At 36.0% G+C, this 24649-nt stretch overlaps 1 protein-coding gene across 4 annotated transcripts; it reads left to right on the top strand.

Moving 5' to 3' along the window:
- The first annotated feature begins 6848 nt into the window (after positions 1–6848).
- Positions 6849–24246, top strand: LOC142841998 (zinc finger Y-chromosomal protein-like). 4 transcript variants are annotated; one of them, XM_075958984.1, is made up of 7 exons: positions 6849–6909; positions 15751–16302; positions 19011–19160; positions 19637–19780; positions 20326–20484; positions 21791–21931; positions 22926–24246. In XM_075958984.1, the coding sequence occupies exons 1-7, from the start codon at positions 6849–6851 to the stop codon at positions 24107–24109; spliced, it is 2391 nt and encodes a 796-aa protein (XP_075815099.1). In that variant the 3' UTR covers positions 24110–24246. The 4 variants fall into 4 exon arrangements, with proteins under 4 accessions (XP_075815099.1, XP_075815100.1, XP_075815101.1 ...); XM_075958985.1 differs by having other exon boundaries at positions 19014–19160; XM_075958986.1 differs by having other exon boundaries at positions 19014–19160; positions 19637–19774; positions 20353–20484.
- Positions 24247–24649: the final 403 nt, after the last annotated feature.

Consider the following 24649-nt stretch of genomic DNA (forward strand, 5'->3'; position numbering starts at 1 on the left):
TTCCTCTGTTATTTGGTAAATATCTGTCTCTTTGCATATGATAGGAGAATCCTGTGATTTGGAGAATAGGTATAGAGAATCTTGGCTCAAGCCTCCATTTCCTTTTCTGTTCAGACACGGAAGGACAGACTAGGTTGGTGGACTATTGGGGGATGATGACTAAATCTGGTGGGGTGTAGGAGAAAATGGTAAGGATGGTGAGTACAGGTGTGTTTATTAAGATAGACACTGGAGGAGGATGAAGGAAGCTTGAGTATATACTGGGGTAGTGAATTGGGCACACATGGAACCTATAGATGGTTGCAGGTAGGACAGATTGAATCTGCCAGAAGCTGAGAGCTTGGTATCAGTATGAATGGGGGTGGTCAGCCTAGACTGGAGCAAGGAATGTAAGACCCTGTGGAAACCTAGAGGTTGGCTGTTGGGCAGGTGGATGTGTCTACACTTGGCAGGAACACTGTTGTGGATCCCTAGTAGGTTTCAGGAAAATGAGGTAGTAATAACCAGACTAGACCCTAGATGATGGTGTGGGAAGCATTCATGTCATATGGGTTATTGGAGGTAGCACTAAAGTAATTGTAGCTATTTGTTTTTAAGGTACAAGCAAAATACCACAATACAGAGATGCAAGTTGAAAAGCTATGCTTTTGTTAGAGTTTAGCAGCAAAACAACCACAAAACTATTCATTGACTCTATGGTAATTTGTAAGCCTATCCCATAATAGTTGAGTCATTTCTCTAGTCCTGGCACTAAAGTAATTTTACTATTTGTGCAGTGTTTCTCTAATATATCTACTTCTTTTTTTTGAAATAGGTTTTTTTTTTCTGTAGCTTTGGAGCCTGCCCTGGAACTTGCTCTTGTAGACCAGACTGGCCTTGAATTCACAGAGATCCATCTGCAGATTTCAACTGCTAGTATGACAGGTGTATAGTACCATTCCTTTCTATAATTTCTAAATAGAGTTAGTGGGATATTTTTAAACTGAAAGTGGGAAGTCCCCTAAATAATTCAGTTATTTCTTTAATTCCTATTTCTTCAAGTATGCTAGGTACAATGAGAGGATGAGTTTGGATCTGTTGTTTTATGTGACATCTTTTTGTTTGCTTTTTTGTTTTTCAAGATAGGGTTTCTCTGTGCAACTTTGGTGCCTGTTCTGGAACTTTGCTCTGTTGATCAGGCCTGCCTCATACTTACAGAGACCCGCCTGCTTCTGCCTCCCAAGTATTGGGATTAAAGGCATCCAGTTTATGAGTAACATCTTAAAAAGATAAAATAAAGGAAAAAAACAATCATTTGGGATTTTTTTGTTTACAAAATAGATTTTAAAAATTTATACAATTTTTTAATGTGTATATATTGTTTTGTGCCCAAGTGCCTTAGAACAAAATCATTGTATATGTTCTTCCAAGCCTCCAAATATGCATACTGGATTGTAGGGTTAGCCCAGCCCATTAGGGGGCATGTTCGCCTTGGGCTAATGTTTACATATAAATCAGGCGGACGTGAGCCCCACCCCTCTCTTTTTTGTATCTCCTGCTCATCACTGGATCCCTGGTATTGTAAGCTATCCCTTCATTAAAATTTGCTGTTTCATATTAAGCTAGCCTGGTTATTACGCCACTTACACTGGATACAAAACTTTCAAGAGCAGTACATGCCCTTAATGACTGGGCCATTTTTTTTCTTTCTTTTTTTTTTTATTGAGCTCAACATTTCTCTCTGCTCCTTTAACCCATGCTCCCAATTTACTCAGGAGATCTTGTCTTTTTCTACTTCCCATGTAGATTAGATCTATGTAAATCTCTCTTAGTGTTCTCATTGTTGGCTAAGTTCTCTGGGATTATGATTTGTGGGCTGGTTTTCTTTGTTTTATCTTTAAAAACCACCTATGAGTGAGTACATGTGATAATTGTCTTTCTGGGTCTGGGTTACCTCACTTAAATAATGTTTTCTAGCTCCATCCATTTTCCTGCAAAATTCAAGATGTCATTTTTTTCTGCTGTGTAGTACTCCATTGTGTAAATGTACCACATTTTCCTTATCCATTCTTCAGTTAAGGGGCATTTAGGTTGTTTCCAGGTTCTGGCTATGACAAACAATGCTGCTATGAACATAGTTGAGCACATGTCCTTGTGGCATGATTGAGCTTCCTTTGGATATATACCCAAAAGTGATATTGCTGGGTCTGGAGGAAGGTTGTTTTTCTGAGAAATCACCACACTGACATCCAAAGGCGCTGTACCAGCTTGCATTCCCACCAGCAATGCAGAAGTGTTCCCTTTTCCCCACAACCTCTCCAGCATAAGTTGTCATCAGTGTTTTTGATCTTGGTCATTCTTACAGGTGTAAGATGGAATCTCAGAGTTGTTTTGATTTGCATTTCTCTGATGACTAAGGATGTTGAGCATGACTTTAAGTGTCTTTCAGCCATTTAGTATTCCTCTATTGAGAATTATTTGTTTAGGTCTGTATTCCATTTTTGTATTGGATTATTTGTGCTTGGATGACCAATTTCTTGAGCTCTTTGTATATTTTGGAGATCAAACCTCTGTCTGATGTGGGGTTAGTGAAGATCTTTTCCCATTCTTTAGCCTGCCATTTTGTCTTGTTGATTGTGTCCTTTGTTACAGAAATTTCCCAGTTTCAGGAGGTCCCATTTATTAATTGTTTCTCTCAGTGTCTGTGCTGCTGGGGTTATATTTAGGAAGTGGTTCCCTGTGCCTATGCATTCAAGTGTATTTCCCATTTTTTTCTTCTATGAGGTTCAGTGTAGCTGGCTTTATGTTGAGGCCTTTGATCCATTTGGACTTGAGTTTTGTGCATGGTGATAGATATGGGTCTAGTTTCATTTTTCTACATGTTGATATCCAGTTATGACAGCACCACTTGTTAAATATGCTGTCTAAGCCATTTCCTTAGCTGCCAGAAAATATTAGCATTATTATCCTGATCCTTTTATATGAAGACATGAAACATAACTTCCTGGGAAGTAAATAATATCAACATTTGAAAACTAATTTATTATATAAATTACAGTTGATTTTGTTCTCTGTCTATTTTCTTGAGGACTGTTTAGCTCACATGTGTTGATGTCATGTTAAGAAGTAAACATGAGACTCTTTCTCTAGGAGCAGTAGAATCCAAGAGCAAGCCTAAATTTGAATTTTCTACTTCTCTGTGTTTGTTTTCCTTTTAAAGTTTCTGGATTGGAACCCTTTTGTAGTCAGTTGTATATGTTTCTGTCTCTGACCAGGGTCTTTGCTCTATTTATTAAACAGCAAAGAAGACATGGTGTGGGATAAAAATACAGGGTTTTTTTTTAATGTATAAAAGCCTTTGACTCTTATAAGAGAAGTTACTGATTGAAAATAACACTAAAAACTTGAGACAAATGTTATCAACTCATATCCATGCTGTTTCCAAGATTTATGGGAGATTTGTTTTGCTTTAAGGTTTCTTACAAACTATTCTCTGTGTCTCAACAAATGATTGGCACAGCACATGCGCTATTATGGGTAGTGGGCATTATAGGAGAGCCAATAATTTAAGATTAATTGGATGCAAAATCTAAGGCATAGTAATGTTGGTTACATTGTTTTCTTAAAAGCAGGTTAAATGTATACAATAAGCTAGATTATATGTTTGTTTTTAAAGTTTATTTTATTATTTTATTATTTAATTACCTATCCATATTTTGCCAGTGCTCAAGGAGAGTACCTGAGGGTTCAAGATGCCCTATAATCTGGAATTACAGATAACTGTGAACCACCACTCCTGACATGGCTGCTGGGAACCCACCTGGAATCTTTTAAAATATAATAATGCTCTTAACCACTAAAACATCACTCTGTCCCAACTGCATAGTTTTAAATTATCTCAAGGTTTATTTTTTGTGTCAGTGTCTGGCAAAAGTTCAGAAGATAAAAAGTATTATCAGAAAAAGCTTCAAGTATTTTGAACATCTGAAAATTTAGACATAAGTAAGTGTTATTAAGCATACTGGCCAAGGTAACAATGCTACAGAAACTGACAGGATAGTAAAAATTTATTAGTAGCTTTTGATGTTTATGTAGAGAAGAAAGAATACATGTTTGGGATGGAAAATCAATGACATATGATAAGGCAATACTTTTTATTAGAAAATAAAGAACCAGGTATAGAATTTTGAATTTAGAAAAATATTACATTTTACTTACTTTAAAGATTTATTTTCTTTTCTATTATCTGTTAAAGAGAAGTATTTGTACATAGGTACACGCGCATGCAGAAACAAGGAGATGATATCCTTAAGAGCTGGAATTATAGGCAGTTAAACCAGGAACTGAATTCAGGTGTATTGCTAAAGCAATACACACACTAACCACTGAGTCATTTATCCAGCCCCCTTATTATTTTTGACATTTAGATATTTGTCTTAGTGTGCTCACACAAATGTACATGTTCCATGTTCTATTTAGGTGTGTACATGCCATTAAATATGCACATGTAAAGGTGAAATGGTAACAATAGGAATCTGTTGTCCCTTTTATCATGTAGGTCTTGGGGATCAGACTTAAGTCTTCATACTTGGCAATGGCCTACTTTATCCCCTGAGCAATTTTGGTACCACCAACCCATCCTTTTGTTTTTTTGGCAACTTCCTGAGCCATTTTTTTTCTAAAAAATAAGAAGTCAACTGTAGGAGGAGGGCCAGCTTGCTTATCCCTGCCACCTGGCTAGCTTAGACCTGAAATAACCACACAGAAACTGTATTAATTAAATCACTGCTTGGCCCATTAGCTCTAACTTCTCATTGGCTAACTTATACATCTTAGTTTAACCCATTTCTAATAATCTGTGTATCACCACATGGCAGTGGCTTACCAGCTAAGTTTCGGCAGCATGTCTTACTCTGCTGGTGGATAAATGGCATCCCCCTTACTCTGCTTTCTTCCTCCCAAAATTCAATTCCATCTTCCCCACCTACCTAAGTTCTGCCCTATCAATAGGCCAGGGCTGCACATGAACAGAAGACCTCATATCAGTCAACAAATCTCAGAATACTACAATCTGCAGAGACTGAGAATGAATTAAGTTACCTGTGATCCATTAAACATTTTGAATGGAGGACTGCCAATATTTGAAATTTGTTTTAGAGAACTCACTTGTTTTTACATGAATTTGTGTGTATATTGTATGTAGAATGTGTGCATTTACATGCATATTACATATGGAATTTGTTTTAATAAGATACAGACTAAGAAATAGTTATCATGAAGACTATTATAATTTCAGATATCCCAAAATAAAAAGTACAGAGCATACTAGATAGGATCTTATGAGAAGCCATCAGAGATGGTCATGGAGTGCCTGTAAGAGAGAATACCCAAGTCTTTTAAGGTTTTGGGGGACAGAACAAGTGAGAAATTATATGTGAATAAGATTCAGATTGCATAGTTTAATATTTTTTTCAGGCTTTGTGATTAGTAGTAGTCCCTAGAGGTATAGAGAATATGACCTGAGGTAAGTTATAGCAAAGAGCATTTTACTTGTACAAAGTCATGCTAACAGTGTTTGGTATTCTAAAAATTATTTCTAGTTTATTGATCAAGTTCTCATAATTCAGAGGATTGGCAGATCAAACAAAAATATTATGTTACTTTTGAGTTTTAAGCAGAAACATGGATTTGGGCTATAATGCAACTTGGTTAGGTGTTTGACTAGCATCTGTGAAGCCCTGAGAATGATGCCCTCTGCCTGAAATTCCAGCACCAAAGAATTAGAGACCAGAGTATCAGGATCAGGGTTATTAGTCACTACCTAGGTAATAGAAGAACAGCCTGAGATTCATAAAACACTCCCTTAGGAAAAAAATCTAAGGCAATGTCTTTGTGTGGGTGTTAGTAACACAGTATTAATGTTTGGGTCAGAGAACATCTTCTGTTGTTTTAAAATATAATACAGATACTTTGTGTTTGATTTTTGTTAAGTAAACTGGCTATTTCTCTTGCTTAGTCTACACCAAATTTAGAAAATGACTTTCAGTTCTGTTTACTTGTCAAAATTTTAACAATTAAAATAATTCATATGTGAGTTGAACTTTATTATTTTTCATGTTTTAAATGGTAATTTATAGTTTCTTTTTATAACTGATGATTAATGGAAGGATTAATAAAAAGTACAGAGCCGAGCGGTGGTGGCGCACGCCTTTAATCCCAGCATTCGGGAGGCAGAGGCAGGCGGATCTCTGGGAGTTCGAGGCTAGCCTGGTCTACAAGAGCTAGTTCCAGGACAGGAACCAAAAAGCTACAGAGAAACCCTGTCTCGAAAAATCCAAAAAAAAATAAAATAAAATAAAATAAAAAGTACAGAATCTTACAAACATACTTTTTCTGTAATCTCAATGTCAGTGAACAGGCATTGGTATAAAGGTGCCTTAAAGAATTTTGAATTTTTACTGTTTTATAATGTGGTGAAATTCATAATTGAAATTATAATTGAGCCTAATTGGAGACTATCTTAAATTTACCATTGCAATGAAATATTGCAGAAATTCCCTGGGAATTTACAAAATGGATTAATCTGAGCCCTAATATAACATTAAGTTCCCACTAGTAGACAAGAGGAGCTTACCTAGGTCTAAGAGATGTTTGTATGTCTTATTCTGAAAAATCCTTTTTTATTATAAGTTGATATGCTATTGATAATGGATTTTTCAGAAATACAAATATGATAACATATATATATATATATATATATATATATATGTGATAGAAATCAGTTTTTGATATTCTGATAATTAATTTATTTGTAAAATAATTACTCTGTTCCCTGGTTTAGGAGCTGACTTAAATGAGAACTTAAGGTCATGGATGAAGATGAGTTTGAATTGACCCCACAAGAAGAAAACCCATTTTATGATGGAATAGGTATATTCTTTCTTGGTTATTTTAATTCTTATCTACTAGATTTAGAATTGCTATTAACAAAATGTGTCACCATATTTAATATGATATCCTACTTACCTTACTATCTGGCCAAAAGCTTATTGTTGTCAGTTGCCCTTTCAGTACCCAGGTCTTACTACTAATTTCACTTATTCTGTTTTTTATTAACATTTATTTTTATTCATTTTGTGTGAACATGCATGTATATAGCATATTGTGTTTGGTTAGAAGACTGTAGGATTTGGTTTTCTTCTTCTACTAGTTAGGTCTCAGGGATCCCTGTTAATCTGGCTTGGTAGAACTTTTCCCTGCAAAACCATCTAACTAGTCCAGTTTCACTTAACTCTGATTATGTCCAACTTACACATTAAAATCCTACTAGTTGTGATTTGAGGTGCTTTTTGTTGTTGTTGCATTGGTATATTTCCATAATATACTCCCCTACAAAGGAAATTTACTATAAAATTCTTTAAGTCAAAAACACAAACACTGTGGTGTTCAATTGTAGTTGACAAATAGTATATAACAAGTTGACAAATCGTATAACAAGTTCAAAACAGTATGTGTACATTCTTCTGGAAGAAATTTCAGGAAGAACCTATATTGGTCATTTATAATTCCTTGCAATTGTGAAACAGGTCATTTTTCCTTCTAATTTGATATCCAGAGCTAGTTATCTTTGCTTCTAGAGGAAGCCCTCATTTCATTTCTTGCTTTACAAAAGGAAGTGGATCTTATCTCATGCTTGTGAGTCTCCAACCTACCATTAATATCATGATAGAATACTATTCTATGAACTAATCTGATGAGATTTCAACCAATTAAGTAGTTTAAAGTCATCTTCTATTTTTAGGACTGTACCTTAAGTCCATTTGCCAAATTCTTTATTTTTCATTCTACATTATACATTTATAGTGTTATTAGTATTAGTGTTAGTGTGGACAATTTGGAGGGAACTTTCTCTGTCTTCTCATTTTATACTACCTTCCTCCAATTCCCCTGATATAACATGAATAATAAAACCTTAGGGACAGATATTGAGGTTCAACCTGAAGATCAGAAAAGCAAAACAGCCAAGCCACTAGGAGCAATCTTACTCTGCCAGGACTCAGACAAACAAAGGGGTGATCATGTGTCTATGAATCTTCAGATTGAGACTAAATGAGATCTGTCTCCTCCCATTTTATATTGCTCTCTAGTGTTGGGATTAAAGGCGTACACCACTATTGCCCAGTTCCTATGACTAGGAATAAAAGTGTGTCACCCCAGCCTGATCTGTATGACTAACAAGTGGGGCTGCTTTGCACTGATCTTCAGGAAAGATTTATTTATTAAAACACAAATAATATACCACTATGTGAGGATATTTTTCCCTTTGCTACCTTTTAATCATCTACTCTTTTACACACATGTTGCATGAGTGAACAAGCACACACACACAGAGACAGAGACAGAAGCACACATACATATATGCTCTCAGGCACATGTACACACTTTACACCAAACCTACATTTTGTTGTCTGTATGGGATAGGTATGAAAACATAAGAGTGGATAGGGGTAGGTTGTGGGGAGGTGAGATGGGTGGGAAGGAGAACTGTGATTGGAATGTAAAATGAAATAAAAAAATCATTGAAAAAAGAACATACACTAAATAAAGTAGGGCTAACCCACTAGCTGCCAGACATAAGAAAACAAAAAGATTCTCACCCCACATCTGCTGTCAGTTGCTCTTAGCTCCTGATCTTTTCTTGTTCTTGTTGATACTTTGCTCAGTGTGTGTCAAATAACCAACACTTCATTATTCTTTGATTTTTTTATTTCCACTTTGTTAATATTTTATAATGCAATGAAAGTGTCTTATTTTTTTCTTTCTTTCATTCTTTCTTTTTATTTTTCCATTCAAAAATTTACACCTCCTCCCATTTCCCTCTAACTCCTCTCCTTCCCTCCCCGTCCCCCTCACTCTCCAGTCCTCAGAGCAGTCAGGGTTCCCTGCCCTGTGGAAAGTCCAAGATCCTCCCCACTCCATCCAGGTCTAGGAAGGTGAGCATCCAAACAGTCTAGGCTCCCAAAATGCCAGTACATGCAGTAGGATCAAAACCCAGTGCCTTTATCAAATGCCTTCTCAGTCGGCCCTCATTGTCAGCCACATTCAGAGAGTCCGGTTTGATCACATGCTCAATCAGACCCAGTCCAGCTGGAGTTGGTGAGTTCCCATTAGAACAGGCACACTGTTTCAGTGGGTGGGTGCGCCCCTCTCGGTCCTGACTTCCTTGCTTGTCTTCTCTTTCCTTTTGCTCTTCATCTGGACCTTGGGAGCTCAATCTGTTGCTCTGATGAAGATCTCTGTCGGTTTTATTTCCTTATCTGTGTCTTTTCAGAGATGTAATGTATATCATTAAGTTATTAGTGAGATCTGATTTCTTAATATAGGCACACTGACCTATAAACTTCCCTTTTAGGACTACATTCGTTGTTTTTATCCTATAGATTTAGTTTGATTCTGTTTGTGCTTTTGTTTTGACCCAGGAACTTTTCTTTTTGACTTTTATGGTGTCTAGATGTTATGTATATATCTTTTTTATTGTTTTTTTAAATTTATTTATTTATTAAAGATTTCTGTCTCTTCCCCACCACCGCCTCCCATTTTCCTCCCCCTCCCCCAATTAAGTCCCCCCCGAGCCCGAAAAGCAATCAGGGTTCCCTGTCCTGTGGGAAGTCCAAGGAACCCCAACCTCCATCCAGGTCTAGTAAGTTGAGCATCCAAACTGCCTAGGCTCCCACAAAGCCAGTGCGTGCAGTAGGATCAAAAACCCATTGCCATTGTTCTTGAGTTCTCAGTAGTTCTCATTGTCAGCTATGTTCAGCGAGTCCGGTTTTATCCCAGGCTTTTTCAGACCCAGGCCAGCTGGCCTTGGTGAGTTGCCGATAGAACATCCCCATTGTCTCAGTGTGTGGGTGCACCCCTTGGGGTCCTGAGTTCCTTGCTCGTGCTCTCTCTCCTTCTGCTCCTGATTTGGACCTTGAGATTTCAGGCCTGTGCTCCAATGTGGGTCTCTGTCTCTGTCTCCTTTCATCGCCTGATGAAGGTTAATATTCAGGAGGATGCCTATTTAGCTTCTCTAGAATCACTAATTATAGGCTCAATGTCCTTTATTTATGGCTAGAAACCAAATATGAGTGAGTACATCCCATGTTCATCTTTTTGGGTCTCGCTTGCCTCACTCAGGATAGTGTTTTCTATTTCCATCCATTTGCATGCAAAATTCAAGAAGTCCTTGTTTTTTATTGCTGAGTAGTACTCTAATATGTATATATTCCATACTTTCTTCATCCATTCTTCCATTGAAGGGTATCTAGGTTGTTTCCAGGTTCTGGCTATCACAAACAATGCTGCTATGAACATCGTAGAGCATATACTTTTGTTGTATGATAAGGCCTCTCTTGAGTATATTCCCAAGAGTGGTATTGCTGGGTCCAGGGGTAAGTTGATCCCGAATTTCCTGAGAAACCTCCACACTGCTTTCCAGAGTGGTTGCACAAGTTTGCATTCCCACCAGCAATGGATGAGTGTACCCCTTCCTCCACAACCTCTCCAGCAAAGGCTATCATTGGTGTTTTTTATTTTAGCCATTCTGACAGGTGTAAGATGGTATCTTAAAGTTGTCTTGATTTGCATTTCCCTGATCGCTAAGGAAGTTGAACATGACCTTAAGTGTCTTTTGGCCATTTGAAGTTCTTCTGTTGAGAATTCTCTGTTCAGTTCAGTGCCCCATTTTTTAATTGGGTTGATTAGCCTTTTATGGTCTAGTTTCTTGAGTTCTTTATATATTTTGGAGATCAGACCTTTGTCAGTTGCGGGGTTGGTGAAGATCTTCTCCCAGTTAGTGGGTTGCCTTTTTGTCTTAGCGACAGTGTCCTTTGCTTTACAGAAGCTTCTCAGTTTTGTAGGTCCCATTTATTCAATGTTGTCCTTAATGTCTGTGCTGCTGGGGTTATATGTAGGAAGTGGTCTCCTGTGCCCATGTGTTGTAGAGTACTTCCCACTTTCTCTTCTATCAGGTTCAGTGTGTTCGGGCTGATATTGAGGTCTTTAATCCTTTTGGACTTGAGTTTTGTGCATGGTGATAGATAACGGATCTATTTTCATTCTTCTACAGGTTGACATCCAGTTTTGCCAGCACAATTTGTTGAAGATGATCTCTTTTTTCCATTGTATAATTTTAGCTCCTTTATCGAAAATCAGGTGTTCATAGGTTTGTGGGTTAATGTCAGGGTCTTCTATTCGATTCCATTGGTTGACTTCTCTGTTTTTATGCCAATACCAAGCTGTTTTCAATACTGTAGCTCTGTAATAGAGTTTGAAGTCAGGGATGGTAATGCCTCCAGACGCTCCTTTGTTGTATAAGATTGTTTTGGCTATCCTGTGACCCAGGAACTTTTGTATTTCTCTTTAATCATTCAGTTGTCTTTTCATCATTCAGTAGCAGATTGTATAATCTACATTAGTTTGAGGCTTTACTCCATTTGACCAAATAGAATACATGTTTCATTTAAATTTCTCGTAGTTGTTAAGACATACTTTATAGAGGAAGTTTATGGCCTTCTGAGGAAAATGTGGATCCTGCTGTTTTGGGTCGAGTAGTTTAGACTCTTGTTGTTCTATGACATTTCTGGCTAATACAGCCTTAATTTTTTTGTCAGAAAGACCTGGTAATTGATTATAATGAAGTATTGAAATCATCTACTACTATTATACTTATGTTAATCTGTGAATTTGTATTTATTAGAATTTATTTATGAACTTCAGTTGCATCTCTGTTTGGAGCATATCATTGTTCTCTGGATGGATTGTTCTCTTAATTAGTGTGAAGTGACCTATTTTACATTTTCTCTCTAATTTTGACTAAAAAACTATTTTGTAAGATACTGTTACAAGAATAACTACTTTTTCCTAGGAATTTCTACTTGTTGTATTTTCATAGGCACATCCTTCTTCAGGTTGGGGAAGGTTTCTTCTATTAATATATTTTCTGTGCCCTTGAGCTAGAGTTCTTCTCCTTCTATCCCTATTATTCTTAAATTTGTTCTCTTCATAGTATCCAATATTTCGTGGATGTTTTGTGTTAAGTATTTGTTGGATTTAACGTTTTCTTTGACTGATGGATCTATTTTCTCTACAGTATTTTTAACACTTGAGATTCTTTCTTCCATCTTTTGTATTCTGCTGATTATGCTTGCATTGGTAGTTGTGTTTATATACCCAGATTTTTCATTTCTCGAATTCCTTAGGTTTCTATTTTCTTTATTACCTCTATTTCAGTTTTCAATTCTTGAACTATTTCCTTCACCTGTTTGTTTGCTTTCTCTTGGTCTTCTTAAATTTCTTTTTTTTGTGTGTGTGTTAATATATTTATTTATTTTTTTGTGTTTTAATGTGTTTTATTGTTTTTTTAATTCATTTATTTATTAAAGATTTCTGCCTCCTCCCCGCCACCACCTCCCATTTTCCTCTCCCTCCCCCGATCAAGTCTCCCTCCCCCGATCAAGTCCCCCTCCCTCATCAGCCCAAAGAGCAATCAGGGTCCCTGACCTGTGGGAAGTCCAAGGACCGATTTATTGTTTTCTTCCAAACTTTTGTTGGTCTTTTCCTCCATTTCTTTAAGGAATTCTTCATTTTCTGTTTATGGGTCTCTGTCATCTTCATAAAGTTATATTTAAGATACTTTGCTTCTTCTGAGTTGGGATGATCAAGTCTTCCTGCTGTATGACCTCTGGGTTCTCGTGTTACCAATGTTGCCTTTTAGTTTGTTGAATGAATTTTTGCATTGGCACCTACCCATCTCTTCCACCAGTTGGTACTGGCAGTATCTTTGCTTCTTGGTTCAATCCTTGCAGTCGCTGTCTGTCTCTTTGCTCCTCTGCCCTTTGTCCTTAGTGTGCATTTGCAGCCCATTGTTCATAGTTCCTCTGAGGTCAACCAGGGTTGGGTGAGTTTGTGGGCAGAGTGGGCCTTGTAGCTTACAGGTTTCTGTCGATGAGTGGTGGGATAGGGAGCGTGTTGATACTTGCCTGCTGCTGGCTAGAGAAGCTGAGGCAGGTAGGGGAGGACCTGGGGTCTTGCCCCTTTATGGAGGGCCTATAGCGTGGGGAGTCCAGCTGGCTGACTGATAACCTACCTCTTGGTCCCTTGTGTGCAGTTGCAGCTTGTGGTTCAGAATTTCTCTGAGGTGACAAGGGATGGGTGGGTTTGGGGTGGAGTGGGCCTTGTAGCTAGCTTTCAAGGGGAGTTGGAGCAGCCTACCTTCAGGAAACTTGCCCGCTGCTATCTAGGGAAGGTGAGCCTATGGGGGAGGAGCCCTCGGTTTTGCCCTGGTATGAAGGGTCTAGAGAGTGAGGTGTCCGGCTGATTGATCACTCACCTCTTGGTCTTCTGTGTGCAGCTGCAACATGTGGTTCCAAGTTCCTCTGAGGTCAGGGGATGGGTGGGTTTGTAGACAAAGTGAACCTTGTAGCTTACAGGGTTCTGTCAGTGAGGGGCAGGTAGTGTTGGAGTAGCCTGTCTGCAGAAAACTTGCCTCTCTACATTGTCTTGTAAAATTCCAATTCATCTTTTGAGACTGGGTACACTCATCCTATCCATGACCTTAAATTCATTATACTTGAATTACATTAAAAAATTTCACAATAGATAAGCCAAAACTTTCCACATTCATGGGAATGTGATTTTTATATTGTGAACATATTTGCATTATGGAATGCGATAGATGAAATAATAGCTTTGACTCTCCTGGAATTCACATTGTAGACCAGGCTGGCCCCAAACTTACAGAGATCTTCCATGTCTGTCTCCCGAATGCTGGAATTAAAGGTGTGCACTGCCACACCTGGCTTCTCATTATTACTACATATAACAAAATCATTTTATCACTCTTAGTCTTGGATCCTCGATCATGGATTTTGTCATTTCCATAATCTTTACTTAATCAATTTAGGTATTTTCCAACCCTTTTGTATTTATCCTATATTACTTTTACAACCTTCTGGTTCACATGCTTCCCTATAAAAAAGTTTGCATCAAGAGGATAGTTTATTTTCAGTCCCAAACTGTATATGGAAAATTATTCATGAAGTTCTAGTAATGAAGTTTCAGATTACTATTCATTCTGCATTTGCCATATTATAAAATGCTCTATAAGAAAATATGTAACTATTCATAACAATTTTAGGAAATTACTTTTATTAAACTTTTCTTATTAACCTTTCTAAGTTTTCTCTGTGTCTTTCATAGTCCTTTGAATCACGTTTTGGTGGTTTCAGTTTTTAATAGGCAATGCAATTTATAATTAATTTTTCATAAAATATTGAAACATAATACTTCAAAAACAGGAGATTAAGTTCTTTGAAGAAAAATTTCAGAGCTCTTAGTTTGCCTTGTTTTACGATATGTAATCTTAGAACTTGGTAGCAGATTGGAGGGCAATTAATGTTTTAGTCTAGATAATTAATACTTAAAGTTATTTATCTATAATAGTGTGTATTATAGATAAATTTTCACTGTCATTATAGTAATAAAAGTCTTTTTATAGTTTTTCAGGATGCTTTGCATACATTCCCATTTGAACATCATCACTCTCCTATGACATGCCTGACAGGTACCACTATCCTAATTTAAAGAGGAGACTGAAATTCAGAGGTTAAATGATTTGCCCAAAGTCACAACTTACATGTACATAAATTTGGGCTTTTATCTAGTTCTTTTGTTACTAAATGCTGTCTTTCATGCAAATGACATTTAATGTAGGAGGCCCCTATATTTGGTTTTTCTATAAGTTAGAATTGTCTTGCTATTTGGTTTTTTATGTTACATTTTCTTGTTTTATACATCCTTCCCTCCATAATACAAATTCTGTTTCCATTTGTGACTTACAGTCTAAACAGAATTTACTGAATGTCATTATTATGTGCCAGTTTTGTGGTACTGGTTAAATCATTTAATCTCAATGAGTTTTTAATGGCTCACTCATTTTACTTTCATTCCTTAACTACAGAATGAAATTGTATTAGTTTTAGTCTAAAAAACTTGTGTGGGATTTGGAAAATTGATTCTTTAGAGGAAGAACTAAGGGACTACTGCAGATATACAGCTTATATCTCAATGCATATTGGTCTATGTCCCACCTCCGATGTCCTTAACATCTAATTCCTGAAAGACAGCAGTTTTATTCATTTAACTATCCAGTCAGATATCTTTTTCAGCCAGTTGTCTGTTGTCCATAACTGTGGACTTTGCCTCACTTTTCATTTATTCCTTGAATGTTTTAATCTTACTTCCACAAAAGATGACTTTATTTATAGTTGGCAGTATCACAGACTAAGCTATATATGCTACTTCTCAAAAACAAGTTGGAGAAATACAAATTTTAAGGAAAGAAAGAGGAGAAAAACAAAGTGGTTTGTCTTAGTGATAAAATGAAACTTCAGAAAAGTTTTGCTTTCTAAATTGTATTGTTCGCTTTTTACTTAATCATAACATTTCATTTAACATTTTAGCAAAATTTTCAACACTATGTTAATACCTTAAAATTTCTTTTCTAAATACTTTTCCTCTATGACTATCCTAAAACTGGTTTTCCCAGATTTGCTGCTTTTTTGTTGATGGAAGCTAAGATTTTTAAGTTCTTTTGTTAATTACTTTTTCTTACATAGCTCACTTTATACTAAGGTGATAGTGTGTGTTTTCCTCATAGAAATTTAAAACCATGTACTTGGAGATATGTATGCTTACCTGAAAATTGTCTTTTCAATTTTAATTTTTAAGGAGATGATACAATACACATGGATGGTGATCAGTATATTTTGGAAATACAAGAAACTGTTTTTTTATCCAATTCAGATGTAACTATTCAAAATTTTATTCCTGATGAGCCAGACTCAATTATAATCCAAGATGGTATTGAAAACTTTGTTATTGAAGATGTTTGTTATTCACCTATTTTAGAGGAAACAGATATATGTGATAACATTATCATTCCTGAGCAAGTGCTTGATTTAGATATAACTGAAGAATTGTCTTTAGCACAGTTCCCAGTTCCAGACATTTTAGGTTCTAGTTTTACATCAACCTCATTGACTATGCCTGAACATGTGTTGATGAGTGAAGCTTTGCACATGTCTGACGTGGGACATATTGAGCATGTGATTCATGATAGCATAGTAGAAGCAGAAGTCATCAGTGATCCTCTGACAGCTGACATTTCAGAAATATTAGTAGCAGATTGTGCTTCTGAAGCAGTCTTAGATTCCAATGGTATGCCTTTGGAGCAACAAGATAACATCCAAGTCAACTGTGAGTACTATTTTATAATTTTTTGTAAGTCTTTAGCTACAGTGATTATCAAACCTTTTTGTTTTGTTTGTTTCTGCCTGTTTTGCTTTAGACAGGGTCTCACTACACTCTATGCTGAACATGAACTTCTGATTCTCTTGTCTGACACTGATAAGTACCAGAGTTTTAAGTGTGTGCCAACATGCCTGAAATTATCAACAAAATGTTTTTTCTGTTTTGTTTTATATGTAAATATACATACTTGTTTGTGTATGTACATTCAGGTGCACAATCACAGGTGTATTCTTGAATGTGGAAGTTAGAGATTAACACAATTTCTATCCTTGGCTTTTCTGTACCTTTTTTCTTTGAGACCAAGATCACTCAGTGTACTTGAAGGTGACTGATCGGTTCTGTTAGACTGGCTGGTCAGTAAGCTTCAAGAATCCTCCTCCTGTCTGCTAGCACTAAGGGTTTAAAGAAGGGAATATCATCAATTCTCAAAGTCCAGCTATGGTTTCATAGTGACACCTCATTTCAAACACCAAAAGATAATTTCTTCCTTATTTTGGCCAGTAAAATTATGTTGTCTCTGCATTTGAGCCCTTTTATTCTTAGAATTTTATGGGTTTTATATAAATCATATTTGTAGGTTTGGGCTGTTCTTTATCAAGCTATTTCTTCACCTCATTTCCCTTTTGTCTTCTAGGATTTAGGTCTTTTTGTCTAACATAAAACTGTTTGGTATTTTATAAGTCATATGTGGTTATCACTTTTAGTATCAATTTATGCTTATATAGTTAAGTATGAGGCCATTTACACTTGTGTTATTATTTTCTTTTTAAAATAGTGTTAATTGTATTTGTAGGTTTTATGTTTTGATTAGGGTATCTTTTACTGCAATGACATGCATGACAAAAAAACACTTGGATAGGAAAAGGTTTATTAGGTGTACACTAATATATCCTTGTTCATCATTGAAGGAAGTCAATACAGGAACTCAAAAGGGTGAGAACCTGGAGGCAGGATCTGATGCAGAGTCCATTAAGGAAAGCTGCCTACTGGTGTGTTCCTTGTGGTTTTCTAAGCCTGCTTTCTTACAGATCCCAGGACCACCCACAATGAACTGGACCCTCCTCCATCGATTACAGATCCGTGTACATATCAATACATATCAATACTGTGGAGGCATTTCCTTAACAGAAGCCCTCCTCTCAGACGACTTAGCTTGTGTTCAGTTGACACAAAACTATGCAGCACAGTGTTAAAACAAGTTTTAGTAAGCTTGTAGGTGTATGATTATGGTATCTTTGTATGCTAGAATGAAGACAAGGCATTGGGAAATTAATACTGTTAGCTAGGTTATAGAATGATCATTATGCTAGCAAGGTGTTTTCATTGCAGTTACTGCAAATTTGATTTCAAGACAACATTGTTTTCCTTACTCTTAGATTTTTGTCATTTTACTTATATGAAAATATATACAGCATAATGTATTTTCTTTGAACAGTTGAAGTGATATAATTTTAAGGGCATAGTTATTTCATTTTAAAGTTTTTTTTTCTTAAATAAGATACATCATATCAAGAGTTTCTTTTCATTGTCTAAGCAAAGTTGAAGAAATAGGGGTTGGGATATAGCTAAGTGGTAGCATGTTTACCTACTAAGTCCAAAGCCTGAGTTCCATCATCAGCACTGCACATTTATTTTTGTTGGGTTTGATTTGGTTTTGTTTTTAAAAATTTTGGCAACTTTTTGAAATTACTACTTTATGTGTTATAGGTGTTTTGCCTACATGTATGTCTGTGTACCATGTATGTATCTGGTGTCCATAAGAAAATGTGTACATGAAGAGTACTGTTAACTGACTTTGCATGTTGATACTGTTATTTATAGATGAATAATTGAGACAATATGTTCTTTCATTATTCTCCTAATTAAGAAAATATGTTCTTCCATTATTCTTCATAACTTTGGAGTTATACCAAGAGTTTGGATTATTGTAAATCATTTTATCTTAATATTTTATTACTTATAGAAGTATTTTCATAAGCATTAATTGCATGTGCGTAGAGCAGACATGTATAGCAGATAAACCCGAGTTCAAATGCCAGTACATTCTTGAAAAGAAGGAAAAGGTATTTATTGCATTTAAATTTTATGTATCAGGTTAGATAATATGTGTTTTAAAGATTTATTTACTCTCTTTTTATATATTAGAGTATTTTGCCTCCATCTATTTTTTTTGTCTCTCTAATATTGTGTGTGTGTGTGTGTGTGTGTGTGTGTGTGTGTTTTGAGTGTTTGAGTGTACAGTATATCTGTGCTGTGTCCATGGAGACAGAAGGGGGCATCCCCTGGAACCAAAGTTTGTGAGTTGCCTATTTGGGTACTGGGAACCAGACTTTGGTCCTCTCTCAGAATAGCAAGTGCTTTTAACCATTTAACTACCCTCTTTGTAAATTTACTTATTAGTGTGTGTATAGTGTGTATGTGTGAGATGGGAAAGAGAAAGTATGCTTGTTTGATCACATAGGTGGAGATTAGAAGATAAATTTTCACAAGTCAGTTCTTTTCTGTTACTGGTTCTAAGGATCAAATGCAGGCTGTCAGACTTGGAGAGCAAGTACTTTTATCAAATGCTGACCAAACTAGTCAGGCCCACTTCAACTCTGTTTCAGAAAGGAAAAAGCAGTCACATTTTGTTTCTAACTCTGCTGTGAAGATTTACAATGCATTTCCTGTCCATTTGGTAGATGACACTGACAAAACAGATCCTGAAGATTCAACTGATGTTACCATTCATGCAGAGCCAGAAATTGATCCTTGTACATTGGATGGCACATGTCCTGAAGTTATCGAGGTGTACATTTTTAAAGCTGACCCCAGAGAAGATGACCTAGGTAAGGAGGAAAACTTTGTCTTGTCCATCTATCTATCTATCATCTATAATATTCTGTTATATTACATACATATTATATTACATATAGTGTATATATAATACTATAATATATATAATATATAGTACTACACACACACACACACATATATATATATATGTTGTTTTATATTATACAGTGTGATTCTTCTGTTTTTTTGTTTGTTTGCTTTTGTGTTTTTGAGGCAGGGTTTCAGATGTAGCCCAGGCTGGCCTGGAACTTACTCTGTATACAAGATTGGTTTCAAACTCAAAGCGAATGTATGTATGTACAGGACATGATTTTTTTTAAAAAAAGAAAACCTATTTAGGTTGGAAAGTTTGAAAGCTTGTTTAAAGTTTAAGACATTTCTAAGATAATATGCAGATATAAAAATGGTAAGCCTACTAAGTCAAATAAATGAAGTTCCAAATTAATTCTCATAGCATGTTTCCTTTTAGGACAAACTAGAGACATATCAGAGAGTGAGACTAACAATGACAATGGAACTGAACTACATGATCAGAACAGTAGTATTCATGTTCCCAAAGACAAGATGGTTCATATGACTGTCAATGACCCTCAGCAGGAAGATAAAGATTATAGTAAGTACATGGCTCACTTTGGATGGAGATGGTTTATGTTTCATAAGCTCTGATTCTTTTTAATGCAAGTCATATAGCAACATCCCTATTATAAAGGCTATCATGCTGTGATATAAAAAAGAACATAAGTATCTTTTAATGTATTTTAAATTGTTGGCTTTAAGAAATAAGTAGGCACCAGTCAGGCTGTAATGGTGCTTGCCTTTAATCCCAGCACTCAGGAGGCAGGAAAAAACAAAGTAAGCAAACAAATAAATAAAAACCAAGGCATGGTTACATTCACTTGTAATCTAGGCACTTGAAAGACTGAAGGAGGAGGATTTTGGATGGTAAATTGAATTCCAGAATACCCTGAGATTATTATGTAGGAATTTATCTTAAGAAATAAATAAATAAATAAGCAGATATAATAAATTATTGAGATAAAAAGTGGAATACACCCAATCTTCATTGAATATTTACTATGGTGTTTTATATTAATAAATTATTTATTGCTAAAATTGTGATATTCCTAGTCACAAAAGTACTTAATAATTTGTGCTTAGATGTTGCTGAAATAACAAATGAGGTTTATATGGAAGTGATTGTAGGAGATGATGACACTGGTGGCATAGCAGCAGCTACTACTGTGCATGAACAACAACAGATGGATGATAGTGATATGAAGTCAGCTTTCTTGCCTAGTGCATGGACAGCGGTCTATGGTAAGTAACAGCTTAAAGATTTAGTACAGGTTTACTTACCCTGTTTGTGGTATGGTGTATATCTATGTGGGGATGTGTATGAATGTGGATGCAGAGACACTTGTGTAACATTAGTCCTCGGGAGATGTTAAGAAATGTCTAGTCATCCCAGATAGGGAAACAGTGACAGAGACCAAAGTATGGATACAACCAAAATCCAACATGGTGAACCAGTGAGTTGGTTGAAGTTATTTTTAGGAATCTGTAGTTACGTACAAGAACAGAAATGGTTCAAAGACAGCTAGATAACATTGTCAAAAACCTACCCAAGCATGGCAAATGAAAGCTGGAAACCTGGAATTTATCATGTAACCTGTAGGCATTTTGACAGGTTGTAGAGTGGATTTCCAGGCAACTAAGATGTGACTCTCTTCCAGGTAGTATGGCTGATCTGAGCCTCTTCAAAGTAGTCCATCTTGTCTGACAGTTCCCTTTACTTTCCTAACTGCCTAAATATGTTTGAAGATAAAGGAGTGCAGTCTGAGTGACTAATCAGTTTCCAGGGACTTCCTGAAGCTTTTGATTTATATCCTTGCTGAGCTTAAGGACCTTCCCTTCAGGATGTAATGTTTCACCTCCCTTTAAAGCATCCTGTGTCTTAACAAGTTGTCGCTACAGGACAGAGGCTAAAGGATAACCTTATGTATTTGTTTCTCAGGAGATCTTGTTTTTTGAGTGAGAGTCTCTTATTTAGCTTGAAGAGACTGATTGGCTGGCCTGCCAGGACCACATGTCTCTGCCTTTTTCGTGATGGGATTATAAATATGCACCTTTATAGTCATCCCTTTTTTGTTTTGTTTGCTTTTTTTAACAGGGTGTGTAGGGTTCAAATGCAAATCCTCATGTAAGTACTTTATCAACTAAGCTATCTCTCTAGTCTGTTATCTCTTTATGGAGAAATGGTTTCTGAGGTCTTAAGATTTCACAAATATAAAGTAACCCACTCAGTGATTTAAAAATTATGGAGAACTTATATAGTTCAAATTTTACTTTAATTTTTACCTAATTAAAACTACAGAGAATTTGTACTTGGAGTTTGTTTTCTTTTCTCTTCTATTGGCTTGTGTCTTTACAGTTTTCACAGACTATTTGATGCATATGTTAGGTATTTTTTCCATGGTTGTCAACTAAATGTGCTCATAAGTGCATTACATAAAACAGAAGTTTTGTTATTATTGGGTATCAGGTTTTACATTTCATTGTAGTAGTTAATAAAGAATCCCTAGTTTTGTAATTTGTATATTATGTTTTTGATGTCCGTTGTTAGGTAATAATTCTGATGAAACTGAAAACCAGAATGTCACTGCAAATGCTGTCTTGCACTTAGATGAGTCACGTGACCTTGACACACTGCCTAGACAAAAACCAAAGAAAAAGAGAAGACCTGAATCCAGACACTATCCACCTGGTAAGAAAGAGAAAAATTCCATGGTATAAGATGTTCTGCAGACTATATGAGGAAATGCTGTTGTATATCCACAAAAGTGCAATGATGGTTTTTTGACTGCCTGATCCCAGATGGCTTTGATGCATTGAATTTGAAAATAAAAGTTTCCATTCGTTGACAGTTTTACTGATAGGCTATAGATAAGATGTTAAGAAAAAGGAACTTAATTCTCTGGTTATTTTGTTTGAACAGAAAAGATAGCCATAAGCTGTGTTACTCTATTTTGGTGGGGTCTCATACTTTAGCCAAGAATGACTGCAAACTAATGGCAACCCAGCTTACTCAAAGTATCTGTCATTATTGACATGAATCATGTTACTTGACTGTTAGTTTATTTAATGTGAAGATAAAATAATCAAGTTTTTATGGGCTTTTATTTCTGTGTTTTGTTTAAAGGCAAATTTTTCCTTTGGAGCTCAAGCTGGCAATAAATTTGTTATCCTTCTGCCTCCCTCCCTTCAATACCTCTGTCACAGACCTTTACTACCACCAGAACATTTGAAATTTAAAAGGACTTCTCTTAGGGAAACAGGAAAGCACTTTTAATTGTTAGCAGAATGTATTCCTTTTGAGGATGGTTTTGGGGACATGTGTATAGGGAGAACACAGCTTTACATATTTAAATTTTTGTGGGTATTGTTGAAAAATGTCATTGATTATTGAAAGTTTGGATTATAATAATTAAATTAAATGGTTAACTTTACTTACAAATTATTTTGAATAGGACTGTAATTTAAGGCTTCTTTGAAGCTTCCTTTAAAAAAACTGGAAAAAAATGAAATTCATCTCATCATATTGGATCCAGTTCTTTCTTATGATTGCAATATATATGTTGAAAGCGGTGAAAATAATGTTAAAAATTGATAAATTCCAGGAAACATACTTTATTTAGGCTTAATGAAGAAACTAAAAGCGTTAGGTTTGATTATTTTTCTTGTCTCTTTCTATTTCTTAGCAATAATTGTTGGTCCCAATGGACAGCCCTTAGCTGTCTACCCTTGCGTGTTTTGTGGAAAGAAATTTAAGTCAAAAAGTTTCTTGAAAAGTCATGTGAAAAACCATCCTGAACACCTTGCCAATAAAAAATACCACTGTACTGACTGTGATTACAGTACCAAGAAGAAGATAAGTTTTCATAATCACATGGAGAGCCACAAGCTGGCCAGTAAGACAGGAAAGGACACAGAATGTAATGAGTCTGGGAACCATTTGTCTCATGCTGGGGCTTTGAGTTCTCACCAAAGAATGCATGGAGAAAAAGAAGCCAGCAAAACGTACAAGTGTAAGTTCTGTGAATATAAAACGTATGAACAGCCATCATTGAATCGCCACCTTTTGGCAGTCCACAGCAAGAAATTTCCTCACATTTGTGTAGAGTGTGGTAAAGGTTTTCGTCACCCATCAGAGCTCAAAAAGCACATACGGATTCATACTGGAGAGAAACCTTATGGATGCCAGTATTGTGAGTACAGGTCTGCAGACTCTTCTAACCTGAAAACACATATAAAAACTAAGCACAGTAAAGAGATACCATTGAAGTGTGACACCTGTGTCCTGACTTTCACAGACACCAAAGAGGCGCAACAACATGCTCTAATGCACCAAGAAAGCAAAACATACCAGTGTTTGCACTGCAGCCATAAGAGTTCAAACTCAAGTGATTTGAAGCGACACATAATTTCAGTTCACACAAAAGACTACCCTCATAAGTGTGAGTTGTGCAGCAAAGGGTTTCATAGGCCTTCAGAACTCAAAAAGCATGCGGCTACCCACAAAAGTAAAAAAATGCACAAATGTAAACACTGTGACTTTAAGGGTCTGGATCTATTGGTGTTAAGTCACCATATTGTCTCAGTTCACACAGTGAATGTTCCATTTATGTGTAAGAGATGTAAAAGGGGATTTCAACAACAGTGTGAGCTTCAAAATCATATGAAGACACACAGTGGCCGGAAAGTATATCAGTGTGAGTACTGTGAATATAGCACTACGGATGCCTCAGGCTTTAAGCGACATGTTATCTCCATTCATACCAAAGACTATCCTCACTGCTGTGAGTACTGCAAGAAAGGATTCCGGAGACCCTCAGAAAAGAATCAGCATATATTGCGACATCATAAGGAAGTTAACCTGCCCTAAGAATATATCTTAACCTGTAGGGATGTTGACTTAGAAGCAACAACTTCATTTTAAAAGCAGTCATTCTTGTTCAGACCTAATATTGTAAGTTTGTTAAGCAAATACAATATTGCTTCAATTTGACTTTACATTTTATTCAGTAGGGTATCCTATTTCCTGTAAACTTTACTATGTGAGAGAAACAAATTTCTTTTAACAACATAGCCCCTGATTCTACGCTGAATATTTTGTCTTTGAAACCTTACTACCTAACTGACTTACATAATACTTAAGACTACCTAACTCATGTTGATGGTACTTTTCTAAGAAAAAAACTTAATATTGGTAACCTGAAAAGTTACTTTGATACAAAATACATATTAGAATTATTACCAACATAAATAAGAGATTCTTCTGACATGTCTTATTATCAAACTATGGAAATTATTTCCTTGACTTAATATTTTCAAATTCTTGACAATGTAACTTCTGTTTAAGTCTCTACCACTGCTGATTATAGGACATTGACTTGCTTTGGGCTTAGTTTTCATTTTTCTTTAG

This window comes from Microtus pennsylvanicus, chromosome Y (assembly GCF_037038515.1).
Source record: "Microtus pennsylvanicus isolate mMicPen1 chromosome Y, mMicPen1.hap1, whole genome shotgun sequence".
In the NCBI taxonomy this organism is placed as follows: Eukaryota; Metazoa; Chordata; class Mammalia; order Rodentia; family Cricetidae; genus Microtus; species Microtus pennsylvanicus.

Excerpts from the sequence above, each read along its gene's own strand:
- LOC142841998 (XM_075958984.1), top strand. The coding sequence starts at position 6,849 with ATGGATGAAGATGAGTTTGAATTGACCCCACAAGAAGAAAACCCATTT. Across the intron at positions 19,781-20,325 it reads GCAGGAAGATAAAGATTATA|ATGTTGCTGAAATAACAAAT; the intron begins GTAAGTACATGG and ends ATTTGTGCTTAG. Across the intron at positions 20,485-21,790 it reads TGCATGGACAGCGGTCTATG|GTAATAATTCTGATGAAACT; the intron begins GTAAGTAACAGC and ends GTCCGTTGTTAG.